The following is a 14,325-nucleotide window of genomic DNA, read 5'->3' as shown; positions in this document are numbered from 1 at the left end:
TGCAGAGTGGGAGGCAATTGCTAATTTTTCACAACAGGTTTCCTGCACTAGCTGCCGGGCAAGTATTATGCAAATGTATTTCATTGTGATGTAGTTGGATAACAAAAGAATAGCCTGAACTCTAAACAAGGCATTTCAGTAATAGAGTGTTCTGTTGGAGTGAAAAACTCCACGTCAGATTGCTGCTCATTTGCATGCATAGAGAGTAATGTAACGCTGTGGGAAAGTGATGGCCTCTGTAATTTGTCCATTCATTGGTGTGGCCATTCATGCACAACTAATTAGATTTTGACAAAACTTTGTGGAAAAATTAATTTTACACGTCTCTATATCATAACTCAGCATTTACAAAATTGCAGTGGTGTCCCCCCCCTGAGGACAATTGCTAATTAATTTCTTGTTCATATCAAAGAGAACTGTTTTGATGTATGAAAAAAAAAGTCCCGTTCTACAACTGTTGTTCATGTGGATTTCTTGGCTTCCAGGAAACAGCCGGGACATATATAGTGAGGCTGTCGGCTCTTTCTGTGAGTTTATGGTACTAAAAGCTTAACACTCGACTGCAGCATGTGCAGCTCCCTGCTGATGAAATAACAATGAAATTACACTGTGCAGTGATGGCTCTATAAAGTATTCATTTCAATTCAGGTTTGTTTGTATTCTGCTAAAACATAACACACATACTGCCGTAAGGTTTTTATATTGAGGTCAAGACCTTGTATTACAGTAAGTTTGATTTGAAGAGATGATAAGGGTCTTACCAGTGCACTCTAAGAGATCTGATTCAGGATGCTGTTCAAGGTAAACACAAGAAACTTGTGCTTAAGAAAAAATAGACCAGACTCAGTGAATAATTCCCTATAATGCCTATATAAACCAGTGAGCAGTGCCGACCAACATGTCATTGGGGTCATCAGGTGGGAATCTCCTTTCATCAGTGTTTCGTCTAGTTGGGACCACGGCACCTCCAGGAGGCTAGACAGTGATCACTGGCGTCCCAGAGTCACTCCCCTACTGCCAGCCATCACTGCTCCTCACATCACAACAACCATCTTTTTTTCCACAACCACAATCTACCCCAGCCTCTCACCAACTGCACACCAGTCATAGCGGGGTGGGGATACAAACTCTGGTTCGGGAAGGGGGTACAAATAGAAGAGGTACAGATAAGTAGGAATGGGATTCAAACCCTGGTTTGATTAGAGGGTAATGAAAGTATAGAGGGTGCCAGAGGTGGAGGCAGGACAAGACACACTGGCAGATTCAGCAGACAAACTCACATAAAAAGTCCTACAATCACAAAAATGCCAGCAAAAACAAATCCATACTTTCTAACTCACCTAAAATGGCTGCCTGGTTTCAAAAGGCCGACATGGGCCACACCCTCCACTTAAATATATCCTGGATTTCTTACTTGCTTCTTCCAAGAGTCTGTTTACTAAGTGCTCCCCCTGCTGGGCCCCCAGCTACTATTGCTTCTTCTAATCCAAATCTTTACTGCCTCATCTGACACTTCCTTCTCTATTTTCCTCACACTCTGTCCACTTACACCCAACTCCCTCAACAATAAGACACGCATCCTCTACATCCTACTTCCACAGGACATATCCTAACTTTCCATCCTCGCTGCTCTGCTTCTGCCCCCAACTCCACATACTTAAGCTTTTTCCTTTCATATGCTTCTGCTACTAATTCGTCCCAAGGAACAGTCAGCTCCAAAAAATAGACTCTCATTCTATTCCTAGACCACAAGACTATATCAGGCTTTAGATTTGTAGAGACTATTTCCTAAGCTTTCCTCCTAAATCTACCTGCATATCCCAATCACAAGCATCCTCTAAGCTGCCTTGCCTCCTTATTGTCTTATTAACTTTCTCCCTCTCTTGAACAAAGGGAGTTTCCACTCTCTTCACCTTAGACCCTCCTAAGTTTACCTCCCTTCGTTTATCTTCCATACCTGCGGCTAAGCTTCTTAATATTTGATTATGTTGTCAGGTATACCGGCCTTGTGACAGACTAACCTTACAACCTGACAAAATATGCCTTAGAGTTGCAGTACCTGAACATAACAAACATAACGGGTCTCCATTTACCCAGAGTTTCAGGTTCTGGGGAGTTAGCAATGCATCATATGTTGCCCCTATCAAAAATCTAATACTCCTTTCCTCCATATTTCACAGCTCTTTCAAACTAAGCTTTTTCTTCTCTACACCTTCCCAATTCAACCACCACCCCTGCTTAGCCTGAGCCACTGCCTTTGTACCCCTTAACATTTCCTCCTGTCTACAAACCTGCTCAACAACTAGCTTTCTCTTCTCCTTGGGACCTGCTCTACTCCACACCGGTTTGCCTGGGTGAAGCCCCAAGCCTCCCCAGCCTATTTGCACATTAGCCACAATCTCTGCATGTCTAAGAGTTGCTTCTGCTTCCTGAGCTGCCATTCTTGGATTCCATTTCCTCCCCTTGGTCGGGTTTGGAACCACCTTACTAACTACCACATCTTTACTCCCAGCTAACAGGAGCTCTGTCCTAACTTTAGTACATTTAAACTCCTCTACTAGACTAGATACTGGGAGCTGGAGTATGCCTTTCCCATACAGTGACAGAGAACTTAAGTATCTAGGAACACCTAGCCACTTCCTACTGTAAAAGCTAACTAATCTTTCCATTTTTTCTGCAACAGATAATGGAATGTCATACTAAGACAGTGGCCACATCAACCGAGAAAACAATCCAAACTGCAGACACCACAGCTTCAACTTTCCTGGAAGCCCTGATTAATCTATTCTATCCAGAATATTTTCCCTAATTATTGGAATGTTTTCTTCATCTATTACAAACTTTCTATCACTTAATTTCCCTCTACTTATTGAGATACTTCCAGGTTGGATTTTCATACGAGCCCACTTTAGATTTTTATTAAGTCTCAAGTATTCTCTTCATACATGGCACTGTTGTAGTCACCAACGTCATATCATCCATGTAGGCCCTAATTGGTGTAAGGGGAATACCATCCTGACGTCTCTCTCCACGTACAACCCACTTGGAAGCTCTAATAATTATCTTCATCGCCATAGTAAATGCTAATGGAGAAATCGTACACCCTGCCATAATGCCTATTCCTAGCCTCTGCGAACCTGTTGTGAAACCTGCTGTACTTAGGCACAGTCTAATATCCTGAAAATATGCTCTGACTAAGTTCACAACTACTACAGGCACTATAAAATAATCAAACACTTTCAAAATAAGACTATGTGGCACTGAACCAAATGCTTTTGCTAGATCCAGAAATATAACATGCAAGTCTTTTATCTCAATCTTGGCTGTCTGAATCTGATGCCAAATCATGCTAGTGTGCTCTAAACACCCTGAGAAACCTGGTATTCCTGTCTTCTTCACAGTAGTATCTATTAAGCTATTCTTTTCTAAATAACTAGCTAATCTCTGTGCAACTACACTAAAGAAAATCTTCCCCTCTACATTTAGGAGAGAGATCATCCGGAACTGACTCAGGTCCGAGGACTCTTTCTCCTTTGGAATAAGAACGCCTCCTGCCCTACGCCATGCTCTAGGAATAAACTGTTTCTCCCAAACTATTCTTAACTGCCTCCATAACTTTAGGATATCAGGTGCACTTTTATAAACCCGGTAGGGGACAAAGCCTTTGCACGCCTGACTACCTCCTCAACCTCTTTCCACCTAGGTGGTCTAACATCCATCTTATGGGCTATCTCTCCTAATGGTGGCATGTCAGGTGGAAGGCCTACTACTCTACACTGCTTAAGATCTAAATATGTATTTCTTAGATACTCTTCCACCTCTGACTTTGTTGCCTTAAGCTGCCCCCCCCCTTTCCTGTTTAAACAACCCTTTAACAAACTTGAACGGTTCCCTGTAAAACGCAGTCCTTACATATTCTTTCTTCTTTCTCTTTATCCTAAGATATTCAGCCCTTCTGAGTATTGCCAGCTTGCTTCTCAATTCTTCCTGCAAAACACTAATTCCCTCCCTCTCTTCTTCTGTAGCTCTTTTCCACTGCTTTCTTAATGTAATGATTAATGAATGTGAAAAAGCTGTTGGCAAATAGCAAAAGCTTACACTTGCAAAGTTTAAATGGGGTCTCATGTGGAAAGCAGTTGAAGTAGAAGATGAGGGGGACAAAGCTACGAGCTCGACTAAGATTCAGACAGGAAAAATATCCTCGGAATGAAAAATCTCAGCGTTTTTAACCTTCCTGAGAGCAGGGTGAAGTTCTCTCTTGACACTCGTTTCAGGGGTGTATTTAACAGCAGAGTCCACAGAAAAGATGGAATATGTCTTGGCTCCCTCTGATATTGTTCAGCTATCTAATGAAGGGTTTCTACACCTGGCAGCAACAGATCAGGGATTGCAGTCGGAAGGTGAAGGTTCCGCTTGTCATTACAATGGAACAGCTTGTAGAAAAACTAATAAGACACGGCTGCAGCGGAGGGGAAGGCAGCAAAGTTTCATACAGTGCTACGGTATTAGAAATGAGAGCTCAATGATCTGCAGGTATTTACTTTATGAAGTGCGGAGGACCACCGTGATCTTTGCTTTGTTCCTCAATTTCTCTTCCCTGGCCTTTATCTCAGACATGATCAGTCTCTTCCTGTTTTCCATCAAATTGAAAACACCGTATTAAAAGCCTGAAGGCTAAAATCAAGACATCCCTCTGTAGAGGTCAGTGTGTCAGAATCTGATGATTTTCCAAGTCGAATGGTTCTGGTAAACACAGCATTTTGGACAGCCGGCATTTACATATTAAAAACATGAAATGTCGTGCACAGCTTCTCCGTCATAGACAAGTCTGTAATACGGCTTTATAAAAATATCCCTCACATATGTAATTCTACATGGAGATGCTCAAACACTCAATGGTGGGGGGGAAAGAACATATTTTTGACTCAAGGGGGATCACAGGCTATTTTCAGCTGTGGAAAAACACATGTTTGATGCTTCGGGGAATATACAATATTCAGCAGCATCTTTAACTTAGATGAAGTCACGCTGTCTTTCTGTCCAAACATTCACTGCAGTCCTCTGTTAGATGCGCATTGGGAACTAATTGTAATTATTTGTTGGTACAAGCTTTGATTCAGTCCAGTGGCAGGATTCAATATTTAACTGTTAACAAACACGCTGCAGGTTTAAGGAAACTTTAATCAGAACAGCTATATACTGTGAGGTTTAGAAGTTACACTTGACTGACAGATTTACGTAAACCCCAATGAGGTGACCCTTGCCATCATTAATCAGTAACATGTTCACTCTTGTCATGTTTGTGCTCTCCCTCCCTTCACAGCGGCACTTCTCAGTCTTTGCGCTGTCGTTTCCTGGAGTCGAGGCCCTGAACACCATCTACAGCTCCATTCTGTCTCAGCACCTGAGCAGGGAGGGCTTCAGTTCCGTGCTGCAGAAGAGCTGCTCCACCCTGGTCCAGTTAGCCTTGGCCCTGCATGAGCGCGTCTCCTCCACCTTCCTCCCCACCGCAGTAAAGTTCCACTACATCTTCAACCTTCGCGACCTCTCCAACATATTCCAGGTATATAATCCTATATCAAAAGGATTATTCCATTTGGACATTCTTTTGGGACAGCGACCTCTGGGTCATCTTTTCACCATGAAATGTCAAAAGTTACCTCAAAAAAGTTGTGTGCTTTCTTTCTCACCAACCCCCTCTTCTATTTCAGACAAGGAAATACATATTTTACCCTAATTCTCTCTTCTTCAGCAGCTCTGCTTCCCCAGGCTTCTGTAACTAATTTCTCAACTAAATGATTATTGATTTAAGAGCTGGGTCTCAGACCTGGAAATAAGTCTGAAATGAGTGTAACAGAAAATACAATGGATTTGCTTTTCCATGGGTGCTTAAATGTATTTAAATGAATATAATATCAGCGCACTACGGCTGTCAAGGGAGACGCTTTTGGGGCAATATTTCTGTCACAATCCTCCACGGTTTTAATGGAGGGCAGGCTCTTTCATTTAACACACTCTGTTCTATAATTAATGCTTTAAGCCACTCAGCTATAGGAACTTAATTTTTCAATATTCCATCCGAGAGTTTACAGACTGAGCCCCGAGTTCTGACTGTTATCCTCGGTGCAGAGGATATATAGGTACAAGTATATATTAAACTTTTTAAAGATGCTCTTACCAATATTTGTTACACGCAGTCATAAGAAAAAAAGGAAACACGCCTTCAGGCATAATAAAAACCATCTGGCCCTTATCAGGTATTAGAACGAGGTAATTACAACTTCAGATGAACGATAACAAAAATTACATGTGCTGTGCTGTTATTTATTTAATGACACAAACTAAACCCAAAGGTAAAAGCAGTGTGTGAAAAACTACCACTAATTTACAACAGTACTTGAGTTCATTGAAGTTTGTTAACATTTGTTCATCCACAGCCTTTCAATCAGGCTGAGTTCTGGACTTTAAATTGACCATTGCAACCATAGATATGTATAGAATGGCTAGATGTCTCGTCCGCGTTGCTGGTCAACGGAGACGAACGTCCGCAGATGGCCGCCATCTTACCACAGGCAGCTCTCTCGCCAACAACATTGTGTTGATGGTGAAACATTCAAACATTCAAGACGTAACTTGCTTAATTCTCAAACGTTTAGGTTATTATAAACATCAAAGTAGTAAGCTAATTATCACACTACAGACGAAGTCCATATTTATTTTTTAAAATAAAAACGTAAATATTTCACGTTTATTTGCCCCATGACTCAACTTTATTTATCCCTTGGGATGACTCCCTCAGGGAAATTCAAGTCCCCAGTAGCTCCAAACACACACATAGGATCTCTATAAATCTAAAATACAGTATAATATAGAATAATTAATATAATATATAATCAAATTATAATTAATATAGAATAATCTAAAACAAAGTGTAAAAAAGAATATAGGCTATACAAGATATACAAAGTAAAGAGAGTTAAATAAAATAAGTTATAGCTCTATGGTTGAGTTATTGCCCATATTGCACTACATTTGTGTTAATTACACATTGTATGCACATAGTCTGACCATAAAAAGATAACATATTGCACAGTAGTGACATGAATTATTGCACAGATGACCGAATAAATAAAATATCGCACAGGGTCTTTTAGTATGTAAAATTGTCGAGATTTCTGCGAGATAAGAGTAATAGCGTCAGAGCAGATTACTTACCGTAACTCAGTTTACCTCAGGTTTGACTGTCTCCTGGACATCTCACCCTGTGGTAAAATGGCCGACTTGTGCGGATGTTCTAAACTAAGACGTAACACATCTAGCCATTCTATACATATCTATGATTGCAACACCTTGATTCTTTTCTTTTTCAGACATTCTGTTGTAGATCTGCTGCTGTGTTTGGAATCATTGTCCTGCTGATGACCCAGTTTCAGCCAAAATTATGTTGTCGGACAGATGGCCTCACATTTTACTCTAGAATACTTTAGTATCCAGAGGAGTTGATGGTGGACTCAATGACTGCAAGGTGCCCAGGTCCTGTGGCTGCAGAATAAGCCCAAACCATTGTGCTTGACAGCTGGTGTGAGGTGTTTGTGCTGATACCTAAGCTGTGCTGGCATGTTCTTTTTAGAGAGAGCATACTGGTTCAGTATTTTTCTTACTGTGCTGTCATGAACTTTAACATTTAACATGCTAACTGAGGCTTGTGGAGTCTGAGATGTCGCTCCTGGGTTTTTTGCAGTTTCTCTGAACATTGCACGGTCTGACCATGGGGTGAACTTGCTGGTACATTCATACCTGGGAAGATTGACAGCTATCTTGAATGTTTTCCACTTTTGAATAATCTCTCTCACTGAATGACATATTCCACATAGTTTGGAAGTCACATTCAAAGAAATTCCACATTGATGGCAGCAACAATTGCTTCTTTGATAAAATTCTCCGTTGTGTTCAAGTGTGCTTATATAAAGGTGCTGATGACCAATTAATCAAGTTAATGTTGGTCACAGCTCCTGGCTGATAATCAAAGTACTGACACATTTTTGGCTGGGAAGAGATTCATTGATTACAGTCCTAATTAAAATGGTGATAGATTCAGTTATATAAAAAATTCAAACTTGAGCTGGAGGAGGATTTTTGATCCCTGTAAATCACAGCATAATTCGGGTTCAATGTCAGTTTTCTCCCCATCACAAAGGAAATTTCAGGTAATTTTAGAGCATTCATCAAGCTCTTCTCTATAAGCATTCTGAGGCATTTGATGCTGCACTTAAACATTCAAGCCTTCCTCCTCTCCCAATGCCCAAGCCCTGACACCCTTAAGGCTTACCTTCCAAGCCCTTGATCGCACACGACTGCCTTCTAACAGTGGTGAATTTACCTTCACCATAAGGCTTTGAAGTTAATATTTGATGAGACCATTCTGCCTGCTTTGACAAAGTCTTTGTGTTGACTTTAATTGGCCCGGAAAATCCAATTGCCACACACAGGAAATAATGTCAAAGGTGTCTTCCTATTTAACCCCATCATAGTTAAAATATAAAGAAACTTAGAAAAGAAGCTAATTTGAAGTTTTTTTAGCCTTACATATTCATATCCTGGCACTAACATCTCACAACCGGTGAGAAGAAGTAAGAATCCTCTCAGCTCACAGCCCTTCCTTGGCCGTAATTTTCCATTTGAACCGCTGCTTCGCCACCTAGAGATGTTGAAATGTTGTATAGGGACAGTTCAAACGCTTCCTGTAATTTTGAGCACGAGGCTTAAACGGTTGTCTGTCAGTGTTTTCTGGCTTGATGTTTCAGAAGTTTGCCTCAGCTGAAATAATTGGGGGACTTTTTGTGATTCTCTTTTTTCACTTTGTGACTTGGAGATGTTGCCAAAGGAAAGCACCTCATTATGATAAACTCTAATGAGCCAGAAAGCTGGGCTCAGAGGCTCTGCATGAGCTTGCAACAGTCTATGTAAAGCTGTTATTAAATGTGACAAAAAAAAAATTAAGATTGCATATTTAGAGTTTTTTGTCAAGTTCGGGGAGTTTTGTTGGATTTAAAGTGGGAGTCTAATGCAAGCATTTTTTCTCTCTTAACTTTGTTTCCTACCTTTGGCTAACTATTCACTTAGTGCCCCATCTTTTTCCTTCATACTTTCCTTGAAAGTTCTTGCTGATCAATACGGCCTGTTGATAAGTCGACGTGCTCCAAGTGAAGTACAGTAGCTAAATTCCACTAATAGGGCAAGACCAACCAGTCTGATATCCAACAGGGAACGTTGTCAAAGTGCTCTGTTTGCCAGTGTTCGTTCACTGCCATGACCGGCGGGCGTATCCATGGGCCTGTCTTCTATGTGTCAGCCTAAATGAGCTCCTCGACGCTCGAGAGCCGTGGGAGGAGATGAGGCCGAAGATGGATGGCGTGAACGAGCAGGACGGAGACTATGGAGAGAAGAGAGTACACGAGACTCATGGTGCAATGAGACCAAAGCCAAACTGTACTGACTGCTCAATATGTCTGCATGATGTTCGCTGGATAGTCAGCTGGGGGTATTTGTTAGTAGGGTAAGAGTTGTTTGGGGCTCAGAGCAGCTGTCAGCCGGCTAGGGAAGTGAGCCCACCTCAGACAGACAGACAGATACATTCCGACAGCCAGAATTCTAATCCCTCTCTTCTGAGTTGAACAAAGCAACGAAAGATCAGCGATGGAGAGGATGAGACAGTCTGCCAAAGTCAGCTGGATGGAAGGGAAACAAACTTCTTTCTCTTCTAAGTTTGTTCGTGCTTTGTTCGACTGGTGAAGGTTGAGAGCATGTCTCTGATATAGAGTGCCATATGGTGTTTTGTTTTGCTTAACCTTACTCGTAAACAATAAATTCAGGATGTTGTGGCTGACACCATTAAGCAATGAAATGAACCAGAAAGACGCCGATTTATTAAAAATCCAAAGATAACATAATTCACAGACTCGTGACAAAAAATCGTGAGCAGTGTTGATAATTCTGGCTCAGTTTGAATCATTGGCACACACATCCACATAGATATCCACATACACAACAAAACTCACATAAGCATAATTACACAGTGGATTTAGCAGCCAATTGTCACATTTAGCAATCTCTTTTTCCTATTGGTTCTGGGGCTGGAAACACATCTGCCTGTGTCTGTCTCCTGGGTGACAGTGGAACAAACCGAGCCCGGGCGCCTCACCGTCCCCTCCCTCATTCTCTACGGCCCCTCTCATGCGATGCACCTCGACTGTGCTGAGTTCTGCCTGAATGCCGCCATGTCACTCGGTCCTCTTGGAGAGACGCATTAATCATCAATCATCCACTTAACGCTCATCTGCTCTTTGTCATGATTTGTTATTTTAAAGATAGAGGAGGATGAAAAGAGTGTAACACATGGTGTCATAAACGTGTGTTTTTATTCACGCTGGCTTTGATGTTTTTTGGATGTTTGATGTGTTGGTCAGTATGTCGAGATTGAAACGACTCCAGAATTGCAGGATGGATCGCATTGATGTTTCGAAAAGCCACCAGTAAGAAATGTGAATCAGATTTTGATGGAAATATCCCGCACGGTGTCCTTGGAGGTTGGAGGAATAGACTACGCTGCTAACGGTTGCAATTCAGGCGAAGCTATTCTCACCGGAAATTAACCTAAAGGAGAAGCAACTCTGGTATCCACAAGAGGAAAATGGAGAGAGTTCTGCTTCAGGAATGACTTTCATCCATCTCTGGGATGATTAGGGATTTGACATCATATCTGTCTCATGTAATCTCACTTATCACTTATAGCTCCACATCTACAAGATGAGCTTGCAGAAATGTTGGTGCATACTCACTGTCCACAGGGGATGGATACTATTATAGGATACTGTTATAATGAGAATTTATATGCTCACAAATGTTTCATGGAATGCCATGAAATTTCACGCAACATTCAATCTACCCTGTATGTGTGCCAGATCTGCTTTTGTCTCGAAAGAATGAAATTCCCTTATGAATACATACGCTGATCGTGACATCATAGCAACCTTGAGTAATATTGAGTATGTTCTCGTCCTGCCCCCAATAGAACTCTGACCAGTCAGGGCGTGGACAAAGAATTTATGAGCATGTCCTGGAGTGCCTGTTATCGAGACACTGACAATGGATCCTTTGGTTCCTGGGGGATGTGGACTTGTTTTCCACAGATACCATCGGAACACATCACATTGGTATCTGAGGAGTCTGGAGGCTGTGTGAACGCTTGAGGGTCAGGTGTCAGGTTTTAGCTCTGTGAAGCAGTCGATGTTGAATGCCAGATGGCAGGTTTTTATCGCAGAAAATGTGAGAAGATGTGCTCATCTTCTGTTTTAATGTTAAGGCTGATGTGTGTATAAATGTTTTTGACGATTGAAAGTTTTATTTTGAACAAAATGTGTTTATGCTCTCTGTAATCACAGCAATGTCTGACGATTGGAGATCCATTGGCTGCACAAGCAGAAAGTAGAGTACACGGTTTGATTTCAGTTGCATGTTCTTCAGGGCACAGCAGAGAACATGAAATCTGAATTTTGGAGTAAAACATGTGTCATTAGATACAGTGCACTACAATGGGAAGGGATTTGAGAGCTTTAGTCTTGTTTGAAAATAAACCCTTTTTGAAAGGCATTTCAGTCTTTCTTTGATTTAAAATAGGTCCTCCATCCAACTCCTGCACACTGAATTTCTCCACATGAAGCAATACCTATGTGGCAATTATATGGAAGAAAAGTGCTGCCATTATTTCCTGAGTTTTTATGTCACACCTACTAACAACCTGCCCACTCAGTCATTTACCCGCAGTGACTGTGCTGTATTTCCCTCCTAGGTGTAAATGGGCTGAATCTATAAGGCTTCTTTTCTTTTTATCCCCTCTTCTCAGGGCATTCTCTTCTGTACTAGCGAGTGTCTAAAAGCCAGTGCGGACCTGCTGAAAATCTACCTGCACGAGTCCACTCGGGTCTACAGAGACAAGCTGGTGGAGGAGCAGGACATCCAGGTCTTTGATAAGCTGCAAGCAGACACAGTAAAAAAGTTCTACGAGGTGAGAGTTTTATAAAGTTCAGCAACGGAAGACCAGAGCGGGAGCAAGGAAGAAGAGTGTTTGAATGTGTGTGTGTGTGTGTGTGGGGGGGGTTATTAGGCTGCCTGCTTTGTGTCTGGACCTGGTCATCAGTGGCCAACACAGCGAGGAGAACAAAAGAGGAGAAGAGGAGAGGGAACGTTAGGGGTAGAAGAGGGCAGAGGCCTGCAGAGAGTTGGGGAGAATATTAATCAGTGAGGTATGGGGGTCTGGCTGTCAGAGTCTGCACTGTCAAGCTGGCAAATTGGAAAACATTCTAATGGTTTCCTGTCCACTGCTCTCTCACTGCTCTTGCCGGCTCTATCACGTTCACATAAGTCATGGCACAATGAAGAACCTGACAACTGTGTGTGCACTCACCCACAGACGGAGAAGAAGAAAAGAGAAGTTAATCCTATCCACTCCACGATATTTTATTAACTGCTTGCATGTGATGTGAACTTGTGACGCTTTTCCCTGGGCCACAGAGCAATATGCTGCATGTTTTCCTGCTAGTTTTACACGTAAACGAGGATGTCTGCGGAGGGTTTGGTACTGTAAGGAAGTTGATATCGTGAAAATTAAGACAACATCAAAACACGATTCAGATTTGATTGAACAAAATAACAACTCCCTCCGAACATCCACCCCTTGGAGGCAAATTAAATCTGCAGTGAAATATTTGGCGCCTAACAGTTGCCACGATGAAAATGAAGTAGGTCACCCTCTTCACAGCTGTAATTTTCAGCTGTGTCCCTGTCCAGACTCCTTGGGCTTAATAGTAATGTTATGCTGGCAGGGGTGGTGTGTTGGTCTGTGTGTTTACCACTGCTATCTGTGTCCCCCTCCCCTAAGGATATGAGTGAAACTCTAGAGCAGACCAGGGAGATGAACCTCTACTGCCACTTTGCCCGTGGGCTGGGGGAGGCCAGGTACATGGCTGCAGAGTCCTGGAGTGGCCTCAATAAAACCCTACTGGAAGTGCTGGACAACTACAATGAGGTCAACGCCACCTTAAACCTGGTGCTGTTCGAGGACGCCATGGCTCACATGTGAGTTTTTTTGTCATTATTTTTTATTGAAATCGTCTAGTTTCCACCACATTTGCATTCCAGAGAATGTCAGAAACAGACACAGATATCTCTTGAAAAAAAAAAAAAAAACATGCAGCATACAACAGAATTGGAAAAAGAGAGCACAAGAAAGGTTCAAAAGTTTGAAACTGTACTGACATTGTGTTGTTGATGAAAGAGATCTTATTTAGCTCGGATAAAGTTTTGTCAACAAATACCAAGAAAATCACTTTGTACACTTATCTTACTAACATGCGTCTTGTTTTCTTTTTGCCAAGTTGGTCTATTATGTTCCAGAAACTGTTCAAAGCACATCAACGAGCCACACTTTTGTTCTTGTTGACACGTCTCTTAATTCCCATAAACACTAAATCACCAAATGTGGATAAATCTGCACTTTCTCTAATTCTGTCTTTTTAAGTAAAAGCGTGCTGATAACTGAAGTAAGCAGTTTTATGCTCGATTTATTTATTTCACTGAAAATGAAAGCATGTGTTTACAGGGGCTGCTAGCCAGGGCAATAAGGCTGGTTTTCATGGCATTTGTCGATAACAAAGGGATAGTGATGTGATGCAAAAGATGAATAAATGAATACATAAAGTCTGGCAGTAGCTTTTATCATTTCAAAGCCAATGTCCTCTGTCAAAATAAGAATTTCTTGTAAAGGAAGATGATGGGAAAATTGTCTACAGCTTAAAAAAAAAGAAAGTCTGAAAGAAGTTAGGTCCGATACCTGAAACTCTAAAGATAATATGCTGTTGTTCTGTCATTCTAAAAAATAATACGATATTACCGCCAAGTTGGTGTTGGGAAAGGCATATCTGTAAAGTAGCTGAAGATAAAGCTTAAACAATCTTAACACTTACAGAGTAATTGTACTTATTCTAATTCTATTCAGTATGAAAGTCAGCAAAAGTTTGGAATGTAACCTCTTGACATCCACTCTTTTTCTTTCTTACGCATCATTGTTATGGTTTGTAACACTTGCTCAGAACGTAAAGCAGTTTCAACAAAGTTCTGAGTTTTGTGAATAAAAAAAGAATGCAATGATTTGTAAATCTACTGAACCAATGTTTTATTCACATTTAAACATAGAAAACATGAAATGTTGAAATATCCCAAAATAGTTGGGACGGGGCATGGAGCCTATCTCAGCTACTATTGGGTGAG

At 41.4% G+C, this 14,325-nt stretch overlaps 1 protein-coding gene across 1 annotated transcript in view; it reads left to right on the top strand.

Annotated features, from left to right (window-relative positions):
• Positions 1-14,325, top strand: part of dnah9 (dynein, axonemal, heavy chain 9) — a 240,491-nt gene that overhangs the window by 136,494 nt on the left and 89,672 nt on the right. The window contains exons 47-49 of the mRNA XM_075458261.1: positions 5,324-5,563; positions 11,903-12,064; positions 12,938-13,134. Coding sequence (XP_075314376.1) covers positions 5,324-5,563; positions 11,903-12,064; positions 12,938-13,134 — 599 coding nt within the window. The remainder of the gene's footprint in view (positions 1-5,323; positions 5,564-11,902; positions 12,065-12,937; positions 13,135-14,325) is intronic.

This window comes from Odontesthes bonariensis, chromosome 23, assembly GCF_027942865.1.
Source record: "Odontesthes bonariensis isolate fOdoBon6 chromosome 23, fOdoBon6.hap1, whole genome shotgun sequence".
Taxonomy (NCBI): Eukaryota; Metazoa; Chordata; class Actinopteri; order Atheriniformes; family Atherinopsidae; genus Odontesthes; species Odontesthes bonariensis.
Note: the sequence above shows the minus strand (reverse complement) of the source record. Positions and strands in the feature narration are given on the sequence as shown.